The 25,569-nt window shown below is 34.0% G+C and overlaps 2 protein-coding genes across 2 annotated transcripts; one reads left to right on the top strand and one right to left on the bottom strand.

Annotated features, from left to right (window-relative positions):
* Window positions 1-5,633: 5,633 nt before the first annotated feature.
* LOC131634286 (triacylglycerol lipase 2-like) lies at window positions 5,634-8,360 on the top strand. The gene is made up of 9 exons (XM_058904933.1): window positions 5,634-5,807; window positions 5,947-6,054; window positions 6,110-6,277; window positions 6,367-6,477; window positions 6,559-6,702; window positions 6,824-6,864; window positions 6,998-7,077; window positions 7,196-7,291; window positions 8,044-8,360. Exons 1-9 carry the CDS (start codon window positions 5,634-5,636, stop codon window positions 8,358-8,360), a joined length of 1,239 nt encoding a protein of 412 aa, XP_058760916.1.
* Window positions 8,361-11,240: 2,880 nt separating this feature from the next.
* LOC131634285 (uncharacterized) lies at window positions 11,241-11,771 on the bottom strand. The gene has a single exon (XM_058904932.1). It carries the CDS (start codon window positions 11,769-11,771, stop codon window positions 11,241-11,243), a length of 531 nt encoding a protein of 176 aa, XP_058760915.1.
* Window positions 11,772-25,569: the final 13,798 nt, after the last annotated feature.

The following is a 25,569-nucleotide window of genomic DNA, read 5'->3' as shown; positions in this document are numbered from 1 at the left end:
AGCTCTCTCTCTCTCTCTCTAAGGTTTAGTGTGTCTCTCCCCCCCTTTCCCTTAGGGTTTTGTGGTGGTTTTTTCTCCAGATCATTCTAGCTTGTTCTCCCCCCTTTGTGTGGCGGTCTTTTTTTCCCATCCTCAATGTTTGAAGGCTACGGCGGAGAGTTTGTGCAGCTGACACCATGGCAATCTCCTCCCAACTCTCTCTTCCTTCAACCTCCATCAACCTCCTCACCTTGACAGATTCATCTCTGCCACTCGGTGGCCCAAGGTATCTCAGCCATGGAATGCGGCCTCCCCCAGAGCCTCCTCCACCAAAGGTTTTGGATCTCATGTGTTTATGTGTGTGTGTATTCCTGTTTTGTGTTCTTTTATTATTTTTGGTTTGTTGTGGTTGATGTGGTGTATTGTTTGGATAGTTCTTGTGTGTATTTGGTTCTTAGATTTAGGTTGCAGTAGGTTGGTGTTTGTAGCGGGGAAATTCTGAGATCAAAGCCATGGAATTGACTCGACTCAATATTTCGTTTGAAATCGCCACCGCGCTTTATTGTTTTCAAAGGAAAAGGGAAAAGAACGAAAAACCCAAAGTTTGTTTTTTTTTAAAACAAAAAGAGAACTCAGGTTAGGGTGTTGATTATACAAGGGGAAGGTTTTAAGCACCCCTTATATCTGTGGTATTCCACAGGAACCTTTTTGAAAATCTGTGTCGTGTGTGCTAGAAAAAGGGTTTGTTTTATTTTTAAAATAAGCTCGGCAAGACGTTAAGCCTTGTGCCTACATACCTCCTCGGTGCAATGGAGAAGTCAGAGCTAATGTAGTTCCGCATAAAAGGAAAACATTTTAAAAACGAATAAACACTTTATCGTTGTCGGAGAGAAGTACTCAGCCATTGATCTTGAGCATGAGAACAAACGAGTTCTTTGCATCGCAAATGAAAGAAGGGCTCCAACTCGGATAAAATCGACGAGTATGCCACTAGCTCTCTCACGCGGAAAATATCTCATTATATCAATCAATTTCAAAATCGTGGGGTATAACCACTCGTTTCGACAATTAACAGTGTCTAAACTTTGAAGAAAAAGCCCTAAGGGCAAAATATATTTTTAAAGAAAAGGTTTAAAAAGAGGTTTTACAGACATAAGAAGGTTTTTGAAAAAGGGAGAAGATTTTGAAAATTTAAGAATGGGAGGAGATGAAGAGGCTATCCTATTATGTAAAATAAAAGCTAAGGAAAGAAACGGTCTAACCGAAGAAGAAGCCAACACTTGACATTGTGAGTCAAGGTAGATTTCCCATCCTTTGGACTATTAATACCAACATATTACCACTTGGGGATCCAGATGAACTTATTATCTTAGCACCACTTTGCATTAAGCACATTAAAATTCTGACGAAAATCGGGCAGAGTAACGGCTGTTTTAGGGTAAAATCCTTATCTCAATGCCTTGGAATTAACCATCAAGGACTTTCAAGGAAATGCCTACATACACAAACAGACAACAATCCAATGCCAGACAGACAGAATAACAGCATAGTAACAACAGAATAGGGGTCCAGAGACACTAAGTCCATAAGTCCGAATCTCCAAAATGCTCGGGATAGTAACCAATAGTCCAAAAGAGAGCCTTAAGTGTTTTTTAGATTTTTGTTGTTTATTAGTGTTTTGGCATAAAAGTAAAGTATGGTCCAAGTGGACCAAAAGAAAATAGCGAAAACATAAACATAGCATCCAAATGGACAAAGAAAAAATAGCGAAATATAAACGTCCAAATGGACAAAGAGAAAATGGCGGAAACATAAACATGATGAAATGATAAAATAAAGCGATAAAGCGAGAAATATAAAGAGAAATATAATAAATTGCGGAAATTAAAGTTAGTTGTTAGATGTTAAAGATAACCATCTTGAAACTTGTCAAGTATGTTATCAAAGTTAGTAAGGAAGATCGATGGTAAGTGAAGGATGTTCTCGGATTTAAATTCAATGGACATTTATCAGAAGCTTGATAAAATCATAGCGACTACACGATAAACCTCCATAAGTCTTAAATCAACCGCATACAATTCTCTTCCATATTTGATATTTTTATCGAGTCGGGACAAATGTAGGAGGATTCTCCATGTATCAAAATCATCAATCAAAAGAAATAAGAAGAAGAAGAAGAAGAAATGATCTAGTCTTTATCAAGAACCCATAGAATTCTCAAGATGTCAAGACTTTCATCGATCAAAAGAAAATAACATGAAAATAAGAAATAAGAAGAAAAATAATGAAAAGATAACATGATCTAGTCTTCATCAAGAATCCATAGAATTCTCAAGATGTTAAGACCTTCATCGATCACAAGAAATAAAAGAGACCAATGAAAATTACACAAGCACATAATCAAGGAAGTATAGGAAGAAGAGATACCAAAACATGTTGAGAAAAAGGCAAAAAACCACATTCTACCAGCAGGAAATCGATTTCATGCAGGGGGAAATCGATTTCCATAGTGCAGTTTTCAAAAAAAAAAAACAAGTTACGTACAGCATGAAATCGATTTCAGCCTTAAGGAAATCGATTTCACCAGTGCAAATTTCAGTAAAAACATCATTTAAAGGCATGAAACTTGATTTGAACAAATATACAAACACCTTATGGTCACACATCAACTTGAGCACGAATTTTCCATCAATTCACCATCAAATATGACCAATATAGCATCAAAGATGCATTGAACACAAGCAACAAAGATCTACATCTTAGAATTTAGGAATTTACCAATTCTTGAAACAAATGTTGAAGTAACTTCAAGAACAAGCACAAAGTGTGTAGATCCTTCAAAATTGGAGATGAAAAAACAAAGAAAAGAGAGAAATGTAGAAGGTTTAGTTTAAAATTAGTAAGATTCAATGTGAATCTCACTAATTCTATGAGAATGAACTTTGGGTGAGGGTTTTAGAAAGGGTGAGAAATGAATTTGCAAGCAATTTTTTGGCTCTCCAAGCTTGAGAAATGAGAGAGTAGAGACCTCTATTTATAGGATGAGAGCAAGAGTAGTGGCAATTTGGTCATTTGCTCTTGGTTAATTAACTTGTGTTTAATTGGTATTTAAATGGTAAAAATGGTAAAATGGGGTTTAAGTGGGTTTAATGAAGGGATTAATTTTTGGTGAGGTGGAAAATTGGTAAAATGATCAAATAAAAAGGTGCCAAAATGATGTCAAGCTTCCCTCCTTATATTTTTTGAATTTTCGCCTCAGGGAAATCGATTCCTTCTTAGGTAAATCGATTTCCTTCTTCAAATTTTCAAAAATTTGCTTTCTTGCACTGTTTTGATTTTTACCCGATCTTTTACCTGTAAAATATAAACAAAAGAGACAAAACACATATTTTTTGATTTTGGGTTAGTATGAACAAATAAAAATCTAAAAATGCTTGATGATTCCCCTCAAAGACAATCACAATATCAAAGGTAGAGCTCCACAATGGTGCTCCTGATTATTGATTAATATGCAATTGATGTATGATTTTAAGGTCAAAAATTGGGGTATGACAGTGTTCAAGGTGTTTGTGGATTTGCCTCAAAGAAGCTTGGATGTTGAAGTTTTGCTTTTGAGGGGGGTTTTTACTTAGGAATGGTGCAAATCAACCTCGTCCTTTCGGTCAACAATTGACTCCGCCACAAATCGTGAGTTTGTTCAATCTTGGAAGCCCGTATAATCGATTTGCGCGTGGTAAAGTTAAAGATATGTTCCTTAATTGAAAAGATTTAAAGATTGTGGTTCCTCAACTCATTTGACTCTTGCGGAATATTTTTACTTGGCTGCTTGGATCTAAGGTTTGGATTGATACTTCTCCTTGGGTTTCTAATCTCTTTAAGGTGGTCGATATCCGTAGCTTATTTGGCTTAATCTTTTGTATTGTTGTTATCTTGTGGTTGGGGAATGTCTTAACTCTATTTCCTCATCCATGGTTGTATTCTCCCTTCTTTATCTATTGAATGAGATTTTCTTTCCAAAAAAAAAACCGTGTCTTTTATCACATTTACAAATTTTTTTGGAGCAGAACTTTACACACGTTTCCTATTAACCATTTGATCTCTACGTCTCAACTGCACGCTAGCACCATCCTCCATAGATCAAACTCTACTACTACTTCTCTCGAATTTAGGTGTGTTCACTCTAAATTTAAAACTCCTATGTCCATTTTTCTCAAGATAAACACATATCATTAATGAATCTTACTAATTTAATAAGTGGACACAAATAATATGTCTTCAAAATTTATAATTTGTATCTATCTCGAGGAATTTAGATGAGACCCATATAAAATGGGTGAAAAGTTCATATTGCCTTTCTTGCCTAATATATTAAACAATCATTTTTTTTGTATTGACTCACGTTTTTATTTATACATGTTTATGTTAATTATATTATGAAGAAATAATTTTATTGCTTCTTTGAAAAACAAAAGAATCCATAAATATGAATGATTTTGTGTGTTTTTCATATATTTATAAAAAATGTGTGGTCATGACGAGGTTTCTCTCATTTTTGTAAAAATATGTCGTATAAATTGATTTGTTTTTTTTTGCATTATTTACATAAAATGTAGTATGCATTCATTGTTTTCTTCTATATTTAAAAAAGATGTGGTATTTACATTTTGAACTTTATTATGCAGTTTTAAATTCTTATTTAATGTTTTTTTTTAGTGTAAAATTTTAGAATAATAAAATATTGAAGGATATTATTCATTTATTTAAATTTTGTAGAGATGTCAGATATACTTATAACAATGTATGTTAACATTGTATGTAGGTAGATTTCTTATCTATTTCAAATTACATAAATTATAAAGAAACAGACTAAATACATACTCCTCCAATCCAAGACCAATATTCCCGACAAATCCAAATTTAGAAAATAACTATAATTTATTTTCAATAAACTCACATTTGAAATTAACAATTATGTTTCATGAAAAATATTTCATTATTATTATTATTTTTTAAATTAATTCTCTTTACAATATAACTTTATCATTATAGTTTATTTTTGTTTATTTAATTACATCGATAACTATAAATAATAAGTATATTTTAATAAATCATATCAATTTTATAATTAAACTAATAAATTTAATCATATTCTTAAAAGTCAAACTTTCTTAAAAATTAATCGAGGGTCTTGACTAATTGATCCTAATTGCTTTTGAATGATCATGATTATGTATATTGATTGACTAAAATAGTTTAATTGATTTTGATGAGTTAAATATTATTTTATTAATTTACAATATGTTAAAAAGAACATAGCCATATGCAATTACTATAGTTATGATCATCCATAAATAATTACTATGCTCTCTGGCCCGGTAGCCTTATTTGTTTTCCTTTAACTAATTTTCTTGGGAGGTTTTTTTATTGGTTCGTATTTTTATCGGTTTTTGTTTTATTTCTTTGTTTTTTAGTTGATTGGTTGTCTTTAGTGTTTCTATTTTTTAGAATCTCTGGTGCCCCTTGTTTGATTAATGGGTTGTAGTTGTATTCAGTTTGAGTTTTCTCTACTCTTCTATGTATATATATATCTGCCATTAATGAAAAAGTTCAATATTCTCTTTTATATTTCTATATATTTATATTTACCATTCAAAATGGCCAACAATGTAGAAATTAGTCTTATCTCAATAATCTTGATTTGCATAACAGCAGCCGCACACGAAAGAAAGTCATTTTCCAATGATTTTTCAGCACTCTCCCAAGTTAATGGGGATGGCATCTGCAAGACTTTGGTAGAGACACAAGGTTACAAATGTGAAGAACATACGGTAACTAAATATTACAACTAGAAATTTTCATTCCACATGCCATTTCATTATCCACAAATTCGAAAAATGATCACTAACAATTGTTTAATTAATTAATAACACATACTTGATATCAATTTTTTTTGCGTTAATGACTTAGGTAATAACAAATGATGGTTACATCTTGAGCCTGCAAAGAATCTCGACTGGACGGTCCGGTAAGAAAGCCGACAAGCCACCTGTGCTACTACAACACGGTCTCTTATGTGTAAGTTTTATTTACCCAATAGACAGATAGATATACAATTTACAATCATGTATAGAAATTTAACTCCTATACAATATTTCAGGATGCTGTAGTATGGATGCTCAATTCTCCCGAAGAATCATTGGGATTTATTTTAGCAGACAATGGATTTGATGTGTGGCTTGTTAATGGTCGTGGCACAAAATATAGCACTGGACACACATCATTAACTCCTAATGACGCGGTTTTCACCTTATATACAATAATTTGAAATTTAGAATAATTGATCAATATAGAAATTTTAGTTTAATTCTTGAGTTAATTCATTATTAGGCTTATTGGGAATGGACATGGGATGAACTAGCTGGTTATGATCTTCCTGCATCAGTAGAATATGTGTTCAATCATACTGGTCAAAAAATGCATTATGCAGGTCATTCTCAGGTTAGTTAACCCTAATTCATTATTTATTTATAATATTTTCAATTAGTTTGTAAAAATAAATTAATGATTTAATAATTTCAGGGTACTTTAGTGGCTTTGGTTAATTTATCTCAAGGGAAACTTCTGAATATGTTGAGATCAGCTGCATTACTAAGTCCAATTGCTCATATGAATCATGTTGCTTCACAAGTAACAAAACTTGCTGCACAACTTTTTTTAGCTAATGTGAGTCACATGGAAAAAAAATAGATTAATTTTATGCAAGTATTTATTTTGAGGTATGTGTATAATAAAATCTAATCATGATCACACTTGTGAAAATAACACTTTTTTTTTTATATTACAGGATGTGTACTGGTTAGGTTTGCGTGAATTCATTCCTTATTCGTAAGAGGATAAATTACTCTTCCTTCTACTTTTACTGAATATTTGTTATAATTTTTCATTTGTGGAAAAAAAGTTAAACTAATAAAAACAACAATACAAATAATATACAATATGCTTTCTAATTAATGATCAGGAGGGAACTAACAAAACGTATGGATAGAATATGCTCCACTCTAAAGCTATCTTGCGGAGACATAATCTCATTGATCACTGGTAATTTGTTACTAATGGAATGGTGATAAAATTCCATTTTAACTATTATGTAAATATAAGGTATTATAACCATACTTAATGATATTCTTTTTGTATTACATAATTTTAAATTGTATAGGTCCGAATTGCTGCGTAAATGCTTCTAGAGTGCACTTATTTTTTCAACACGAACTACACCCAACATCGACAAAGAACATGATCCATCTATCTCAAAGTAAGTCTAATAATAAAAAAAAATTGAAATTTCTTTGTGCTTGTATTGATTATAAAGACTGGTCTGTTGAAGTTTTAAAAATAAAAATGATTTTTTGAATAAATAAATTTGTTAAGAAGTTTTCGAAATTTTATTTGGAGAAAAAATCATTCTTAGTTTTTTTATTTATTTTATAAAAAATAATTCTCAATATGGTAAACAAATATGTAATAGCTTCGATTTTTCTTGAAATCTTCTACAGTGATTTAGTACTCATTTAGTATGCAGGATATATAATAAATGAAGTAAGATAATTGTATCATATAAAAATTCAGTCATTATTTGGTGAAATTATAAGATATAATAAGTTAATATCAATATCTATCTTTAATGTTTTTTTTGTCAAGTTTGATCGAACATATATTGAGATAAATTTTTTTTTTTGTGTAAGCAAGGATTACGGTGAATTTTTTTATTATATTTTGGTCACATTAAATTTTAAAACTACTTATTTGAATCCTTTAATTGAATTTTTAAACTATTGATATGAAAATATATTTAAGTTTAATTTGTATACACAATTACTGTGCATATGTACTGCATACTATCACATTTATTTTAAATAAAGTATAATATTGTTCTCATGATATAATTGGCTTCGATATTCTACGTTTAAAAAAATGATAAATTAAAGTATATAAATTAGTCTCTATATCATTTGATTTTTATGCATCTGTAATTATGACTAACAGATTTTTGTTATGGAATTTTAGTGATCCGAACAGGACAGATAGCAAAGTATGATTACAAATTTCTAAATACACTACACTATAGACAAATGGTTCCTCCAACTTATGACATGACTAAGATCCCAAAAGACTTCCCTCTTTTTATTAGCTATGGAGGGAAAGATTATTTATCCGATGTACAAGATGTGAAAGTTTTGCTCAATGATCTCAGCATTAACCATGATGCTACCAAGCTTGTGGTATTGTATAAAGATGAATATGCACATCTTGATTTTGTTGCGGCTTTTGATGCTAAGCAAGTTGTTTATGATCCTATGATAGCTTTTTATAACAACTTATGATTTTAACACAGGGAGTATTACAACATTGTGCTCATGTATTTTCTCTTACTATCTTCAGAAATCTATCAACCACCTTAACTAAAAGTGGATTGAATGTTTATTCTGATTCCGAGGTTGAATTTAAGGATTTTGGTGCTCTCTTTTTAATGTTGTATTTTGTTCTCTTTTCTTGTTATCAGTATGACACATTATGTGTTCTTTTTAAATTATGATTGTTTTAAACCTCAATATTAATAATCAGTTTGCCATCAAAAAAAAAATAATTCTATGTTTGTAGTCTTTTCATTATTTTTTTTATAGTTAATTAGTGTTTTCATCTAGTTGAAACAAATATTGAATGTGTTATATTCTTTTCTATATTTAATCTCAAAAGTCGTGTCATGTTCTTCAAATTTAATAATAGTGTTGATTCTGGGAATAAATAACATTCTTCTTTGCAATTTTTTATTTAACAACTATTATTATGGAAAATTTTATAATTATAGTGATCATCAAGGACTCAACGGTTTAGTCTATGAAATTTCTTGCACATGATACCATCTTTATATCAATAGAATACCACTTTAATACAAAATTCTAAAATTGAATACATAGTATTTTCATTTTATTTCTTCTTCCATTTCTTATTACTCTTAACACTTGCATTGCCATTAATTAGTCAAATGAAAAATATTAATGATATCAAAATATATAACTCAAAAAATTAATGTTATTCAAAAAACATAACCATAACTTATTATCCGCAAATAACTAGTTTATTTTGTCTAAAAATCTGATATTAGCAAAGCTACTCATCATACTCTATTAAAAAAGTCTTTTTAGAGGGTCGGTGATTCTAGCAGAAGATGGGGTTATAATATTAGTGAGGATGCGAAAGACTTGACCTCAATAAGGTGTGTAATTTTTCTTTTTTTCGATTAGCTTTCTCGGAGTTTTTGTAATCGTGTAATTATCATTAATGAATCTTGCTTACAAAAAAAAAGGTTGAAAAATGTTTCAGAACAGAGCCAATTGGGCAGGACTTAATGAAGCATTAGTGCGGGAGGGAGACAATCTTGAGAAATGGTAAATAATATCTTCAGACTTAAGGAGGTGTACCATATATGCGAGAAATATTTTCTGATTTAGAGTTCTGTATTTTAGATGTCGAAATTCTTTTATTGTGATTGTTTTGGATAAAAAGGTCGGAGACATGTTTCAATTTAAGTTCTTGCTAGAATAATTCTTGCACTAATACTCTACCGTGTAGCTAAGCTTTTTGTTTATGTCTTCGTTTATTTTTTGTCTCTAGTGAACATATGTTTCAAAACTACTTTAAGCACATCTCACAGCAAAATTATTTGTGATAGAGACAGTTTTTATTGACAGAATTTTTATTTTCGTATCTAATTCCTTGGTCGCAAATATTAATGACAGATATTTTTTTATTCATTTAAATCTTTTAACCTCGTTTTATAAAAATCCAATTTATTTTGGTATTCTAAAAGGTATTTTGTAGTTCTTTTAATTTTAAATTTTTTTCTCAAATAATAATCTAGTCTATCATATGATATTTTTATTTTACTTCTTATTCGTTTAATTAAATCATTAAGTTCAATAATTCGTAATCTTTTGTTAACTATATTTATTTTCTAGGTTTTTCTTTATATAATTTTTTTTTTGTGTAAGCAAGATATTATATAAGGGAGAACAAAGGGTTCTCCAACCTGATTACACTGAGAAACGAGAAAACCCGACAAAAAGAGATTAGAAACCAATTAAAATTATGAAAGAAATAGTAAATGATCCTTGCTAAATTTTTAAAAAGAATAATCGGGTTGAGTCATTTCTCCACAAAAAGACCACTTCCACGCTAAGGTTTTAACATTCCATACCATATTGTCTAAATTCCATTCCTTATTCCGAAAACCAACCTCATTCCTTAGCATCCAAATTGTCCATGAAGTTGCGAGCCAAAATAACTACTAATTTGCTCTCTTTAATCTTTTGAACTTTACTAAACGAGTGTCAATCCATAAAATTCGACAAACACAACTCTTCCTCCTCCACCTCTGTTTTTCCTATCCAAAGAGCTATGTTCCTCCATATTTTCTTAACCACAAAGCATTTAAAAAAGGAAAGCTCCCAGTTTTCCAATTCTAAACCACAAAAAACACACTTTAAACTATCTAAAGGAAAAGAAATTCCTCTATACACAAAAAGGTCCTTAGTTGGGAGCCAATTAGCAAGAAGTCTTCAAAATGAATACGCGAACTAACCCCTTCCCCTCATCACTTCTATTAGGAGGACCAAAATGAATACGCGAACTAGCATAATGCGCATAACAAGAAGCTACCAAAAAACTTCCTCTCGGTTGAAATCCCACTCAACCAAATCTTTACTTCCGACAAACCCCCAAAAACCTCCAATCTAGCCTATAATGCTCCTAATTCGTCCAAGGTGTCTGAATTAGCTGACTTCGTCACAGATTAACCTACACCTCCAAATCTCTACTCTCCATCGATCCACCCTCCCATTCCTACCACCAAGATTCCCTTCAAACTAGAAGCCAAGTATAAATCCGGATACCCCTCCTTCAAAATATTACCCTCTAACTACTTTCCTTTTCAAAAAGGAGTGTTAAATCGGTAATGGATGGAAAATCTACTATTAAAAAAAATAAGATCATTACTAGAAATATTCCAAATCTTCAACATTTCCATCCACAAAGAAGATCGCGAAAAGGTGTCTTTCTTAGCAACTCCACCACCAAAAACTTGGATAGATAAATCTCTATAACGAGACTTTAATATACTGTACCAAAGGGAGTCGTGACCTTGAATAATCCTAACCTCCATTTGTTGAGAAGAGCTAAATTGAAAACCAAACTATTTTTAACTCCTAACCCCCCTTCTCAATAGGTAAGTTAATATCTTTATAACTAATCCAATTTATCTTCCTCTTTTCCTCCACTCCTCCCCAAAGAAAATTACTTTGAAGCCTCTTAAATTCTTTCACTGACTTCACCGGCATTTTGTAGAAAGACATAATGAAAATGGTTAATGAACTTAAAATAGACTTCAAAAGAGTTATCCTTCCTCCCAAGTTTAGAAAGTGATTTTTCCATCTGACCAAACGATTCTTCATCTTTTGCAAAAGATGCCTCCAAGTCTCTTTCTTTCTCAGATTGAACCCGATCGGAATATCGAGAAAATAGAATTTGATATCTTCCACCTTACAAGAAAGAACAATAGAAGCGGTCTCTAAGAAAGTATTGCTAGAGTTTGTACCAATCAACTTACTTTTATGATAATTAATGCCAAGACCCGAAACTAGTTCAAAAGCCCTCAAAGCCGCCTTTATTTCCGAAACATGTTTCCAAGTACCTTTTCCTACCAACAATGTATCATCCATAAATTGGAGAATATCCATACTACAATATCCTTTGATAGAAAAGCTTCCAGATTCCCTATACGAATAGACTTTATAACTAGCCCCGTTAGACCTTCTGCGACCAAAACATAAAGAAAAGGCAAGAGCGGATTACCTTGTCTCAATCCTCTTCTCCCTTCAAATTCCATGGTTGGACTCCCATTCACTATCGTCGAAATATTGCTTTTGAACACCAATAACTCCATCCACTTCATCCACTTCAACCCACATCCCATTCTCCTTAGCGCATAGCGCAAAAAATTCAAACTCACCTTCTCATAAGATTTTTCAAAATCCACTTTAAAATGTAAACAATTCCTCCCAACTTTTCTAGCATAGTATACCACTTCATTGGCCACTAACACCCCATCAAGCAATTGTCAACATGGAACGAAGTCACTTTGACAAGGAGAAATAATCAAACTCAAGTCCTGTTTCAATCTTCCCGCCAAAAGTTTAGCTACCACTTTGTACATACTCCCCATCAAACAAGTTGGTCTATAATCATCCAAGGATAAATGATTTTGAGCCTTGGGAACTAAAGCCAAAAAAGAAGAATTAATCGCCTTTAATAACACTCCTCCTTCATAGAAACACTTGAAATAAAGAACAAAATCTTCTTGAAGGAAAGCCCAACATTTCTTTATAAAGAGATCGATCACCCCCATCTATTCACCACATTTTCTGAAAGAAGAAATCGATCAATTCTACTCATAGACTTACCATTTCTGCTATACCACTAGGTTTTTTTCCTTTACAAGGTATGTCCACCAAGGATCTTTTGTTAATGAATTCCGCAAAGAGCTTCGCATTGTTATAACTCACTACCTCCGCCCTCCCCTTCCTTTCACTACTATTTTTTATAGCTTCGCTGTCCCCTCCCATTATCCATTATACATTCTCCATCCTTGAATTTCTCCTTCAATACTAACAATTTGTTCCATAATCTTTTCTTTTTTACTTAAGTCGCACGAAGAGTATATGTTAACCACGTAATAAATATTATTCTTCCACATTATTTTGATCCCTAAAAAGCCATCCCTTTAAAGCTATTCAACGCATCCATTTTACTAATCTTCCGTAGAGTTAAGAGACCTCCCGACATTCCCAAATAATTAGAATCAGAAAATCCAATATCCGAACAACTCTAAAAACTCTTGGCATAACTTTCTTGAAAGCTAGTCGATTAAGTTTCTTGAATCATAAAAATATCTGCCTTACCCTATTTAATTATGGAACTAACCATACTCCTCTTAAGCGCATTTCCACCCCCTGTTATGTTCATAGACCCGATAATCATTATGAACAATTTGAAGACTCCTTCCTACCTTACTTCCTTTTACCTCCACCATTATCCAATTTCTCGATTCTAATAACCAATTTGTTCCTTCCCTCCGAATCCACCACTCCCAACACTACAATCGGTGACCATAATTTATTACCCACATCTCTGTCCAAGAACTCCCATTGTCTTCCATTATTCCTACATGTGTCTGACTCCTCCTTTTGGTCACCATAACAAACCAATACACTCCTTCTATGTTGCCATACCAAATTAGATTGAGTAACAAAAAGATTAGAATCAACCGTCCTACCACCCTTTGAACTACATGAAGGAAAATAATTCACCTTACCCTTCAGACCTGCCTTCCCCTTTCTTTGAATGCCCATTCCATTTTGGAATGTACTTTACAGCTTGTACCTTCCATCTCCAACATGTTCCTAAACTTCACCCTTTTGGATCTTTTTCTGCCTCGAGAAGTCGTAATCGAGCAATGAACGAAAGTCTGGTTGTTCTCTGTAGAGACCAAATTATGAGAATCATCCCCATATGCTACTGCTTCTGGCTCTACACTTTTTGACCCTTGTATGTTAACTATGGTTGTTCGAATCTTGTTCCTCTATATTTATACTACAAAATGGAGAACACACCTCCTTCTCCCCTGTTACGTGCCTAACATCTTGCCCTCCGAACTACTTCTTTTTCCTTCCTGTTATCAAATCCGCTTCACCTGTTACCCCTTGAGCCGATATATCTTCAATACTATTTACCATTTCTACTATTTCATAATCTTCCTCCCCTTCGAACAAATTGTTCGACAACTCATCTTCCGATCCAGAAGACTCAGAAATAGTAATTTGAGTTTTAGAATTACTTGTGATGATTCGCATTAGACCATAAGAATCTTCCTTGAGAATAAAATCATACACCTTCTCGTCTATCAGACACAGATTTTATCTGAAATCCTGAACGATAGAGTCACCATCACCATGATTCTAGCTATGTCAAAATTAGAACCTTTTAACGTATAATCTTCCAAGCAAACAAATGAACCTAGTGAATCTTCCAGCTTCACGAAGAATTATGAATTCTAAACATGAGCCGAAACACCATACACTCTTATCCAAACAACCCTCCCCTCATCGACATGCATCTCATTCCACCTCCTGATATCCTGAAAACATTGTTTCCATCTTCAATAAACGTTGGTAGTTCACCTTCAATAAGAAGTTGGTGTTTTCTTCATCAGTTTACCTTCAGTAAAGGTTGATAACTCATGCCATCGATTATGACTTGGTGATGATTATCCTTTCCCTATGCAAGGTGTTTTCCCAGTGGAGTTTTCTTCCCCTAGTGGAATTTGTCTTTCCTAGTGGAGTCTTTTCTTTTCTCCCTAGCGGTTTTTATTTCTTTCTATTTGGTAACCATATCTAATACATTCATAAGCATCGCAAGGCATCTTAGGTCTAAAAATTGTGTATTTTGTATTTAAGTCCCTTCAATTACGTCGTGACGAAGATTTCAATCTTCATTTATCCGGATAGAAGGAACTTAAAAAGGGTCGTCTGTCATACCAAATTTTTTGACCCTAATATTCCCCAATCATTTACATCCTTACCACTGATCAAGATCACAATCTTGAGGTTCAACTTTAGCTTTGTGCCCACCTCACCTAAAGCTAGGGTTTTGAGGATTAACCCTCAATCAATTGATCATCCATGGAAGCAGTGGCGGATCCAGAATTTTTCTTTGCTGGGGGCTTAAAAAAAAGTCTATATTTTAACTATACAATTTATGAAATTTATAAAATACATAATAAAAATAAATAAATAATAGTTGAGTGAATCTACAAGTAGACACGAAATAATTAATATTAAATAAAAAATTTTAAATTTTAAATAGTAGAGAAGCAATAACAAGAAGAAGAGATCAAATAAAGGGTTGTTGATACTAAATTTGGAAGGAAAGTATGACTTAGAGTCAAAGAGAATAAAGTTAAGATTTGATTTGATAGAAAAATTAAATTGGAATAAGGAAGAGTTAAAAAGATAAAATGAAATTAATATGAAGGTGTGTGGTGAGTGGAATAAGTATAATTTGATGTCGCTAGTAAATAGATGGGGGCAAAAAAACAAAATAGAACAAAATATAACATTAATATAAAGAAAAATTTTGTTTTCTTGTGGGGGCTTGAGCCCCTTATCTGCTTCAAGTGCATCCGCCCCTGCATGGAAGCTAAATGACTTTAAACTTCGAAAGATATATTCTTATCATAAAATGTCATATTTTAAGCATCTCTCTACTTCATTTGATCAAGTTCATCTCAAGATTATGTGGCATGGTTCATCATGAAGCTCCAGAGGTTCATGTGTTTATTTCCATGCCTTCTTCAACAAGTTTCATCAAGCCACGAGCCTCACAATCAAGTGAGCTTAAGAATACCTTATTTCAAGGTCTTATGTACCTCCTCATGCTTTATCATGCAAGAAAATTTCAAGAGATTCAAAGTTTATTAATGCAAGGAGGTTTGGGCGTTAAAGATATCACATATTTTAATAATGCCTTATTGAGTAAATGGGTCTCGCGAGTCTTAACAGAGAAAGATGCAATTTGGGAAGGGATTATTCAGTTTAGATACAGGCTGGCATGTAAAAGGTTGTGGGGTAGGGAGGACCAAAAGGTGAGAAATGAGGACTCTTTCTGGGGGAGGGATATTGTGAAGGTTGTTGGGACTTTAGAGAAAGAAGGCATGGCTCAATGGGTAACTTTTAAACTGGGGAATGGGGAGGGAATTTCCTTCTGGCATGGGAAATGGTTTGGAGCAGTGTGTCTAGATGAACTATATCCTGAACTATTCATCGTGTCTGACTGGAAAGATGGGTTGGTGGCGGATTTCGGGCATTGGGTAGGAGGGGTCTGGACTTGGTAGGTAACTGAGACTATTGTTTCTTCTGATACTGTTGTGCATGTTCATTTGGATGAGCTTTTGTTGTTACTGGTGAAAGTGAACCTGGTTACGCATCAGGTGGATCGTGTTGTCTAGTCTCTTGATCATGATTTTACGGTCGGTTCCTGTTACAAGAAATGGACGACAAGGGCAGGAAAAAGCTTTTTCTCTGTTGAGTATTGTCAACCTTTGAGTGGGAAGTGTCGGTTCCGATAAAAGTTAAGATCTTTGGTTGGAGAATTTTTCAGGGTAGGTTGGCAACAAATACTCAGCTTGCTAATAGAGGTATACTTATTAACCTGGTGGAAATTGTGTGCATGTTCTGCTATAGGTTGGATGAAGATAGTCAATATATATTGTTATGCTGTTTCGTGTTGAGGTCTGTTTAGAATAAACTTTACTCATGGATCAACGTAGAAATGTCGGTGGGTGTAGATTATTGTAGTCAATTCTTGTTGTTAAGAGAAAAGCTAAATAAATTGGTATGAAAAAGAATAGGGCTAGATTGTTTTGGCTAGCAGTTTGTTGGTGTATCTGGAAGAGTCATAACAACATGATTTTCGATGGAGACTGTGGGGATATTGAGGAAATTTTATTCAATGTTAAGGTATTTGCTGGGAAGTGGTTGTCTTTAGGCTTAAAGGGGAAGGTGCTATGCAATTTATATGAATGGTGCCATAATTCCATAGATTGTATAAAATTCTAGTAATTGTCATTACTATCTTTTGTATTGAGGTTGTAGTGCCCCTAGTACTCACTATTTAATGCAATTGTTGATTATAAAAAAAGTGTGGTATTTATACCATATTCAAATAGTCATTATACCATCAGAGGGTGTATTTAAAGGTCAGTTATCTATCGCCCAAGAAGAATCGTAAGATATGGAAGTGGTTTATTTTATCATGGAGGTGTTGTGGTTGAATGACTACTTTGCATAATTTTTGATAGTGCAGCAAAACATCTTTAAAAGAGCAACCTATATGCGACTTGACCCAATAATTTCTTCAAAGACAATTTTTTAAAACCGTGAAATAACACCACATGTTGTTGGACCTGTTCACGAGAACATGTAACAAGCATATCTTGAAATGTATAACCTTTTCCTTTAGTGAAAAAGTTTTAGAGAAAAGGAGCTCTCTCTCTCTCTCTCTCTCTCTCTCTCTCTCTAAGGTTTAGCGTGTCACTCCCCCCCCCCTTTTCCCTTAGGGTTTTGTGGTGATTTTTTCTCCAGATCTTTCCGGCTGGTTCTCCCCCCCTTTGTGTGGCGATCTTTTTCTCCCATCCTCAGTGTTTGAAAGCTACAGCGGAGAGTTTGTACAGCTGACACCATGGCAATCTCCTCCCAACTCTCTCTTCCTTCAACCTCCATCAACCTCCTCACCTTGACAGATTCATATCGACCACTCGGTGGCCCAAGGTATCTCAGCCATGGAATGCGGCCTCCCCCAGAGACTCCTCCACCAAAGGTTTTGGATCTCATGTGTTTATGTGTGTGTATTCCTTTTTTGTGTTCTTTTATTATGTTTGGTTTGTTGTGGTTGCTGTGGTGTATTGTTTGGTTTGTTCTTGGGTGTATCTGGTTCTTAGATTTAGGTTGCAATAGGTTGGTGTTCAAGGTGTTTGTGGATTTGCCTCAAAGAAGCTTGGATGTTGAAGTTTTGCTTTTGAGGGGGTTTTTACTTAGGAATGGTGCAAATCAACCTCGTCCTTTCGGTCAACAATTAATTTCTCCATAAATCGTGAGTTTGTTCAATCTTGGAAGCCCGTATAATTAATTTGCGCGTGGTAAAGTTAAAGATATGTTCCTTAATTGGAAAGATTTAAAGATTGTGGTTCCGCAGCTCATTTGGCTCTTGCGGAAGATTTTTACTTGGCTGCTTGGATCTGAGGTTTGGATTGATTCTTCTCCTTGGGTTTCTAATCTCTTCAAGGTGGTCGATATCCATAGCTTATTTGGCTTAATCTTTTGTATTGTTGTTATCTTGTGTTTGGGGAATGTCTTAACTCTATTTCATCATCCATGGTTGTATTCTCCCTTCTGTATCTATTGAATGAGATTTTCTTTCCAAAAAAAAACCCTTGTCTTTTATCACATTTACAATTTTTTTTGGAGCAGAACTTTGCACACGTTTCCTCTTAACCATTTGAACTCTACGTCTCAACTGCATGCTAGCACCATCCTCCATAGATCAAACTCTACTAATACTTCTCTCGAATTTAGGTGTGTTCACTCTAAATTTAAAACTCCTATGTCCATTTTTCTCAAGATAAACACATATCATTAATGAATCTTACTAATTTAATAAGTGGACACAAATAATATGTCCTCATAATTTATAATTTGTATCTATCTCGAGGAATTTAGATGAGACCCATATAAAATGGGTGAAAAGTTCATATTGCCTTTCTTGCCTAATATATAAAACAATCATTTTTTTTTATTGACTCACGTTTTTATTTATACATGTTTATATTAATTATATTGTGAAGAAATAATTTTATTGTTTCTTTGAAAAACAAAAGAATCCATAAATATGAATAATTTTGTGTGTTTTTCATATATTTATCAAAAATGTGTGGTCATGAAGAGGTTTTTCTCATTTTTTTAAAAATATGTCGTATAAATTGATTTTTTTTTTGTTTTATTTACATAAAATGTAGTATGCATTCATTGTTTTCTTCTATATTTAAAAAAGATGTGGTATTTACATTTTGAACTTTATTATTGATAAGTGCCAAAATGTTGCTATTTTGAGTATATAATTGTGGCACTTATCGATTCTATTCATTTAGATTTTGTAATAAAATCCCCACTTTTGTGTATATATTCGCATACTTTAGTTTTCATTTGTTTTATGTATCATTTACTAGCTTTTCTTTATGTTTTTGTAGGTATTTTATATTTTGGGAAGCTTGGAATGAAGCGGGCAAGTTTGGAACACTTTGAAGCAATTTTGGAGCCATTTTGGAGAAGTTTTGTTCAGCAAGTTCCGCTGAGCGCCCGTCCAGCGCGCTTTCCAGTGGCGAACCAATTTTCCTGGCCGCTAAGCAGAGGCTCTGGCCGCTAAGCGGAGACCTGTTTACTGTTCTAGATATTTTTGTAATACGTGTAGTCCGCTCAGCGAGGTTTGGCCGCTAAGCGGCCGTAGCAGAAATTATGTTTATATTTCTTCAATTGTAACATTTCTAGGGTATGATTTTGGAGAGTTTTTGGTTCCAACTCCATCATTTTCATTCTTAGATCAAGATTAGTTTAGAAAACAACACCGGGTCATGCACTTGGAATATCGGAGGTGGATTTCTCATCAACCGGAGCTGACAACACGCGAGATGTTTGGTTTATCTCTTCTATTCTTTGTGTATTTCTCTTTGGTTGGGTTTTGTTTGTATATTTACTTGAATCTTATGTATATTTACCGATTATAATGTTATGTTTAACTTACTTTACGAATCTGTGTTGATGTTATCCTGGATTTTTGCTCTATGCTGGGGATTTGGGGTGCTTTAGAGATAAACTTCTTGAGTCCTTATCTAGGATGATAATCTGTTGGTTTTGAACTCTAAAGATACATTTAGAGCTAGCATTCACTGTTTGTATCTGTTCTTTATGCTTTCGTGTTTGAGCGGCGCGTGAGAGATCGTCGACGCGAGAATACGGATGTTCTCGCGACTTCGTGTTAGAGATAACCTTAGTTGTGAGATGATCTCGTTTGTGCTCCAGAGATGGACGCTTATGTGAGAGATACGTGATAACATAGATGAGTATTGTAGATTGAGTATAACGGGTTGGTAAGTGTATGTTTGTGAAGAGTGAATATATTTACATTCCTGATAAGTTATTTCTCTTCTAAGAATGTGTTTATTCTTTTCTTGTCTATATCTTTGTTTACTTTTTGCTTGTAACACCCTTCTAAACCCCGCGGCAATTTTAATAATTAATCAGAGTAAAAACATATGCACAAGGGTGCCACAATTATTTAAAACAATTAAATCAACTAAGGTCAAAGTCATGCTTTATTAGGAAACGATTCACCAAAACACAATCATGTTTAACACAGCGGAATACGAAACATCATCAAATACAACCAAAATGGGATCATAATCCAACACCAAATAAATTAGATAATTTCATAAAAACTCTATAACTATCGTTCCCCAGTGTTACAGATCAGAGCATGACCGACACGACCCAACATAAACGGATAAACTCTATGAGTCATCCTCACCGAGCACTAATGCCGCTACTCTTCAATCTGAAAATGACAACATGTAAGGGTGAGTCTCATTCTCAATTAGTCAATGTTATGCATTCATAAGCAATAAAACATCATAATATATCATTCACCCAATTTGTCATATATTCAGATATTCAATGATCATTCATCAATCACAACAAATACAACAATTACAACAAATACGACACCAAACATAACACTGAAATTCAATTCAATCATGTTATGGCAAAGATGCATATGACCAACTGACACTATGCATGTGGTACCAATAAACCGTGGAATCAATCCACCTAACCGATCTACGCCTCATCGAGATACGGCCCACCGACACAATTTCCGCACAATGGGAAATATGTCCACCAACGATCCAAACATCACCGGGATCCATCATCAAATGCATATGAATGAATGTACACATATACCATACTTAAAACACACCGATCCGATGCACCGCATCGTCTCATCATAACTCACCACTTTCATCACCGAATAAGTATGTACACGCTGCACAATCATTCAATTATTCACATATATTTACATCAAATATATCATTCAATCATCACCATCATATTATCACAACAATCATGATAATGGTCACAACAAATCTATCACCACATCAACACATTGTCACATTCAAAAACATATGCACACAATGTTACATTCAATCATACATGTCCACATATAACATATAATCATCACATTAATAATAATAACGGTTCATTCCATCATCCCACGAAAACATTGTCATGTTTACACAATTCCACATACACACAATGTATATCACCGAAGCAATTAAATAATCTTTTAAACATAATTCGGGTCACCGCCCATCTCACCAATTCATCATATAAAATATTTAATTTGCTTCACAACGTCCCAAACGGCACCAAGAAAGGATACATGGATCAAAAGATACGTTATTTTAAAGTTTTAGAAAAATTTAACACAACAAAGTTCGCTCAGCGAAGCCCGACAGAAACGAATCCTTCAGACCTCCGCTCAGCGGACCTCTAGCGACGTCCAACAGAAGCGAACTACGTTGGGACCTCCGCTCAGCGGACCCCCTCCGCTCAGCGGACCTGCGATTTCACCAATTCCCAGGTCTGCGACAAACCTGCGATTTCATACCCTTTTCACCCAAAAACAATTCCAGACATCATATACAAGCATACAAACATCGGATTTCTCACCACACATCATTATACATCAAAACAAACATCAATAACCAACAATCTATACAAATTCATCAATTATCCCAAATCATAACATACCTAACAATATCAAATCCCAATATACCCAATCGAATCGAATCATACGTTAATCCATCCTATTACCCATAATCACATAATAGAAATTAACCGGAAGAGTCCCCCCTTACCTTACCCAAGAATCTGGACTTTTCTCCTTCTTCTCCATCAAACCCGCATGCCTCTTTTCATCACTTTCAGCAAGAATCTCCAATCTTCAAACCCGCTTATCTCCCTCACCGAGAACTTCCCTGACACAAATTAATATATCAAATCGAAGGAAATTTCGTGTAGAATCCGAATCTTCAAGAATTACCTGATTTGGAGATACGAGCAGAAAGTTATGACATGATTTGTGAAGGCTACCAAAGGGTTGCGAAAATAGCTTTTGCCCATGAGTTCTTCTTCTCTCCCTCTTAGGTTTTCTTCCTCTATTTCTCAATTTCCTCTTATTTTCTTGTTTTATTAAAACATGGCATAATTTAGTAATGGGCTCAACATTTAACACCCCCTCATTACTAAATACCTCACTTGGCCCAAAGACCCATACTCCATAATTCTTCCAATTAGTTCAACGAAAATACCAAATAAATTCCAAATAATAATTTAATTTCCGATTTAAATTAAAATTAGAAAATATGGGGTGTTACATTGCTCATTCAAACCCAAGCTCGAAACCATAGAAACTGTTGAATGGCATCTCTCCATCTCTGAGGACGATAATTCCCGGATCAATATTTCCAAATCTTTTTTGTTGCTTGCCCTATACTGCATTCAACAAAATGGCGCCGTTGCCGGGGATGGTTGTGAATTGCATCGCAATAGTTTTCGTGTTTTGAGCTTTGTATATATCGTATATATTGTATAGTTTCACTTGTATATATATTTACTTGTACATGTTTACTTGTTTATGTTCACCATATAGTTACTTGTATATGTTTGCATACAAGTATACTTTGTTGGTGAATGTTGGTGAAACACGTTGAGATCGGACCAGTTTGTTATTCAAAATCTTCACTTTTCAACTTGTGAATCCAACATTCACCAATTTTCTCTTTTTGTATGATAATAATTGTATTTGTTCCATACTTGTATATATGTGTTTGTTTGTGTATATATTTGTATACTTTAGTTTTTATGTTCGTATAATTGTTGTATATATTTTTGTACCCGTAACGTTTGAAGAGTGGTTGGTTAGGACACTTTCTTTAGGTTTGCGCGGTGAGACGTCACCATGGCATGACGAGAGGAGGCTACTTTCCAAACACCGAAACAATAAAGGCGTCGAGCTAACGACGTAAAACAAGCGCTTGTTGAGAGGCACCCCAACGGTTGTAAAGTTTTGGTTATTTTTATGTTTATGAGGTATTTAGGTGAAGTGGAGAGAGCTGGAACAACTGTTTCTGTTCTGATTTTTCTGGTTTTTCTGTCATCCGCTAAGCGAGCCTAGCTCCGCTAAGCGATGACAGTAAAATTTTGTTTTCCTGCTTTGTACCAGTGGGGCTCCCATTCCACTTCGTTCACTCATTTTTCCCACTTTCACCAAGGCTAATTAGTAGTAGATAATAGTTTTGTTTTTCTAATTATTTTGTTGGTTGTTTGTACTCAAATTTTGTTCGGTGATTCGAAGATTTTTGAGGTGATTTTCCAAAGCTTGAGTGTTTCAACTTGCGGATGTATGGTAGGATATTGTTTTTGAAGTTGTATCATTCAAGGTACTCATTTATCGCTTTCTATAACATAACATGTTTAGGAAACTTTTCATTTGTACAATTACCATACCATTCATTCTTTTGCATTACTTGCTTGTTGATTGAATCACTTTAGTTCCCAAACCATAAATGTGAGGAAGCTTTCCATTGTTCATATATGCTGGAGGCCACAATCTTTGTTTTAACTGGATTTTATTATGCTTAATCTTTTGTTTATGTTGATTTTATGAAATCATGAAAAGGATCAAGGCATTTTGTTTCATTTTGAGCACAACCACCAAAACCAAATAGTCAATTCACCTTGTGAGTGTGTGATCATTTGTTAACCCTTTTGAGCCTTTTTGTCAATATCCAAGTTGTTTTTGCTAAACGATTATCTTTGAGTGTTTAGTTCTCATTTTTGCATGGATGATTGATTCTTTGTTTTCTTGAACCCTCAACCATGATTTTTGGTATGAATTTTTACCTTGCCTTAGAAGTAGGGAGTATTCACATGATGATGTGGTTGAATTCAAGTTGGGGAGAAAATGTTTGCTACTTATGTGGTTGTTGCTATGAGGTTGAAAAGAAAGAAAAAGAAAAAAAAGTGAAAAGAAAAGAAAAAGAAAAAAAAGGAGAAAAAGTTTTGAAAAACAAAAAGAAAAGAGAAGCGAATAATTATGCTAATAAATTTTGTGATTGGTTTGAGAAACTTGTGGTTAAGGAAGAAGTTTAATCGAGATTTTGTTGCTTAGAACTTTGTGGATTGATCACTCCCTTAGGCTTAGGCAAGTTTTTGTTTCGATTAGCCTTAGGACTTATCCCTTGATTGTTAACCAAGCCACATTACAACCTTGAAAAGTCCTTTTGATTCTTGCTTTTGTAATTTCAATGTGATTTTTGGATGAATGCATAATTTAATCTTTTGTTTGCAAGATTGTTGGATGAGTGTTAAAAGTCCTTCACCTTTGTGTGTTCTTCATCCATTGATGAATTTTTGCTAGGTGTGATTCCTGATGTGAGCATGTATTGTGTTAGAATGTTTTGTATGATTTTTGTACTTAGGATTCGTTTCGTTTGCATGTTGTCGTTGTAGGATAGTGGTAAGTATTTACTTTGTTTATACGTTTTTGTATTGAGCCATACATTTGTTTTTGGTTTTTCTAAACTTGTTGATTCACAATTCTTTGGTTTATTACTTTCAATTCTTTGATTTAATTGACAATGTTTGAGGACAAACAAAGTTTCAAGTTGGGGAGAGTTTGATAAGTGCTAAAATGTTGCTATTTTGAGTATATAATTGTGGCACTTATCGATTCTATTCATTCTGATTTTGTAATAAAATCCCCACTTTTGTGTATATATTCGCATACTTTAGTTTTCATTTGTTTTATGTATCATTTACTAGCTTTTCTTTATGTTTTTGTAGGTATTTTATATTTTGGGAAGCTTGGAATGAAGCGGGCAAGTTTGGAACACTTTGGAGCAATTTTTGTGCCATTTTTGAGAAGTTTTGTTCAGCAAGCTCCGCTGAGCGCCCGTCCAGCGCGCTTTCCAGTGGCGAACCAATTTTCCTGGCCGCTAAGTGGAGGCTCTGGCCGCTAAGCGGAGACCTGTTTACTGTTCTAGATATTTTTGTAATATGTGTAGTCCGCTCAGCGAGGTTTGGCCGCTAAGCGGCTGTAGCAGAAATTGTGTTTATATTTCTTCAATTGTAACATTTCTAGGGTATGGTTTTGGAGATTTTTGGTTCCAACTCCATCATTTTCATTCTTAGATCAAGATTAGCTTAGAAAACAACACCGGGTCATGCACTTGGAAGATCGGAGGTGGATTTCTCATCAACCGGAGCTGACAACCCGCGAGATGTTTGGTTTATCTCTTCTATTCTTTGTGTATTTCTCTTTGGTTGGGTTTTGTTTGTATATTTACTTGAATCTTATGTATATTTACCGATTATAATGTTATGTTTAACTTGCTTTACGAATTTATGTTGATGTTATCCTGAATTTTTGCTCTATGCTGGGGATTTGGGGTGCTTTAGAGATAAACTTCTTGAGTCCTTATCTAGGATGATAATCTGTTGGTTCTGAACTCTAGAGATAGATTTAGAGCTAGCATTCACTGTTTGTATCTGTTCTTAATGCTTTCGTGGTTGAGCGGCGCGTGAGAGATCGCCGACGCGAGAATACGGATGTTCTCGCGACTTCGCGTTAGAGATAACCTTAGCTGTGAGATGATCTCGTTTGTGCTCCAGAGATGGACGCTTATGTGAGAGATACGTGATAACATAGATGAGTATCGTAGGTTGAGTATAACGGGTTGGTAAGTGTATGTTTGTGAAGAGTGAATATATTTACATTCCTGATAAGTTATTTCTCTTCTAAGAATGTGTT

Source organism: Vicia villosa, unplaced genomic scaffold (genome assembly GCF_029867415.1).
Source record: "Vicia villosa cultivar HV-30 ecotype Madison, WI unplaced genomic scaffold, Vvil1.0 ctg.001278F_1_1, whole genome shotgun sequence".
Lineage (NCBI taxonomy): Eukaryota > Viridiplantae > Streptophyta > Magnoliopsida > Fabales > Fabaceae > Vicia > Vicia villosa.
The sequence above is the reverse complement of the archived record's forward strand: the minus strand, read 5'-3'. Positions and strand labels throughout refer to the sequence as shown.

Excerpts from the sequence above, each read along its gene's own strand:
- LOC131634286 (XM_058904933.1), top strand. The coding sequence starts at position 5,634 with ATGGCCAACAATGTAGAAATTAGTCTTATCTCAATAATCTTGATTTGC. Across the intron at positions 6,278-6,366 it reads CATTAACTCCTAATGACGCG|GCTTATTGGGAATGGACATG; the intron begins GTTTTCACCTTA and ends ATTCATTATTAG. Across the intron at positions 6,478-6,558 it reads ATTATGCAGGTCATTCTCAG|GGTACTTTAGTGGCTTTGGT; the intron begins GTTAGTTAACCC and ends TAATAATTTCAG.
- LOC131634285 (XM_058904932.1), bottom strand. The coding sequence starts at position 11,771 with ATGGATATTCTCCAATTTATGGATGATACATTGTTGGTAGGAAAAGGT.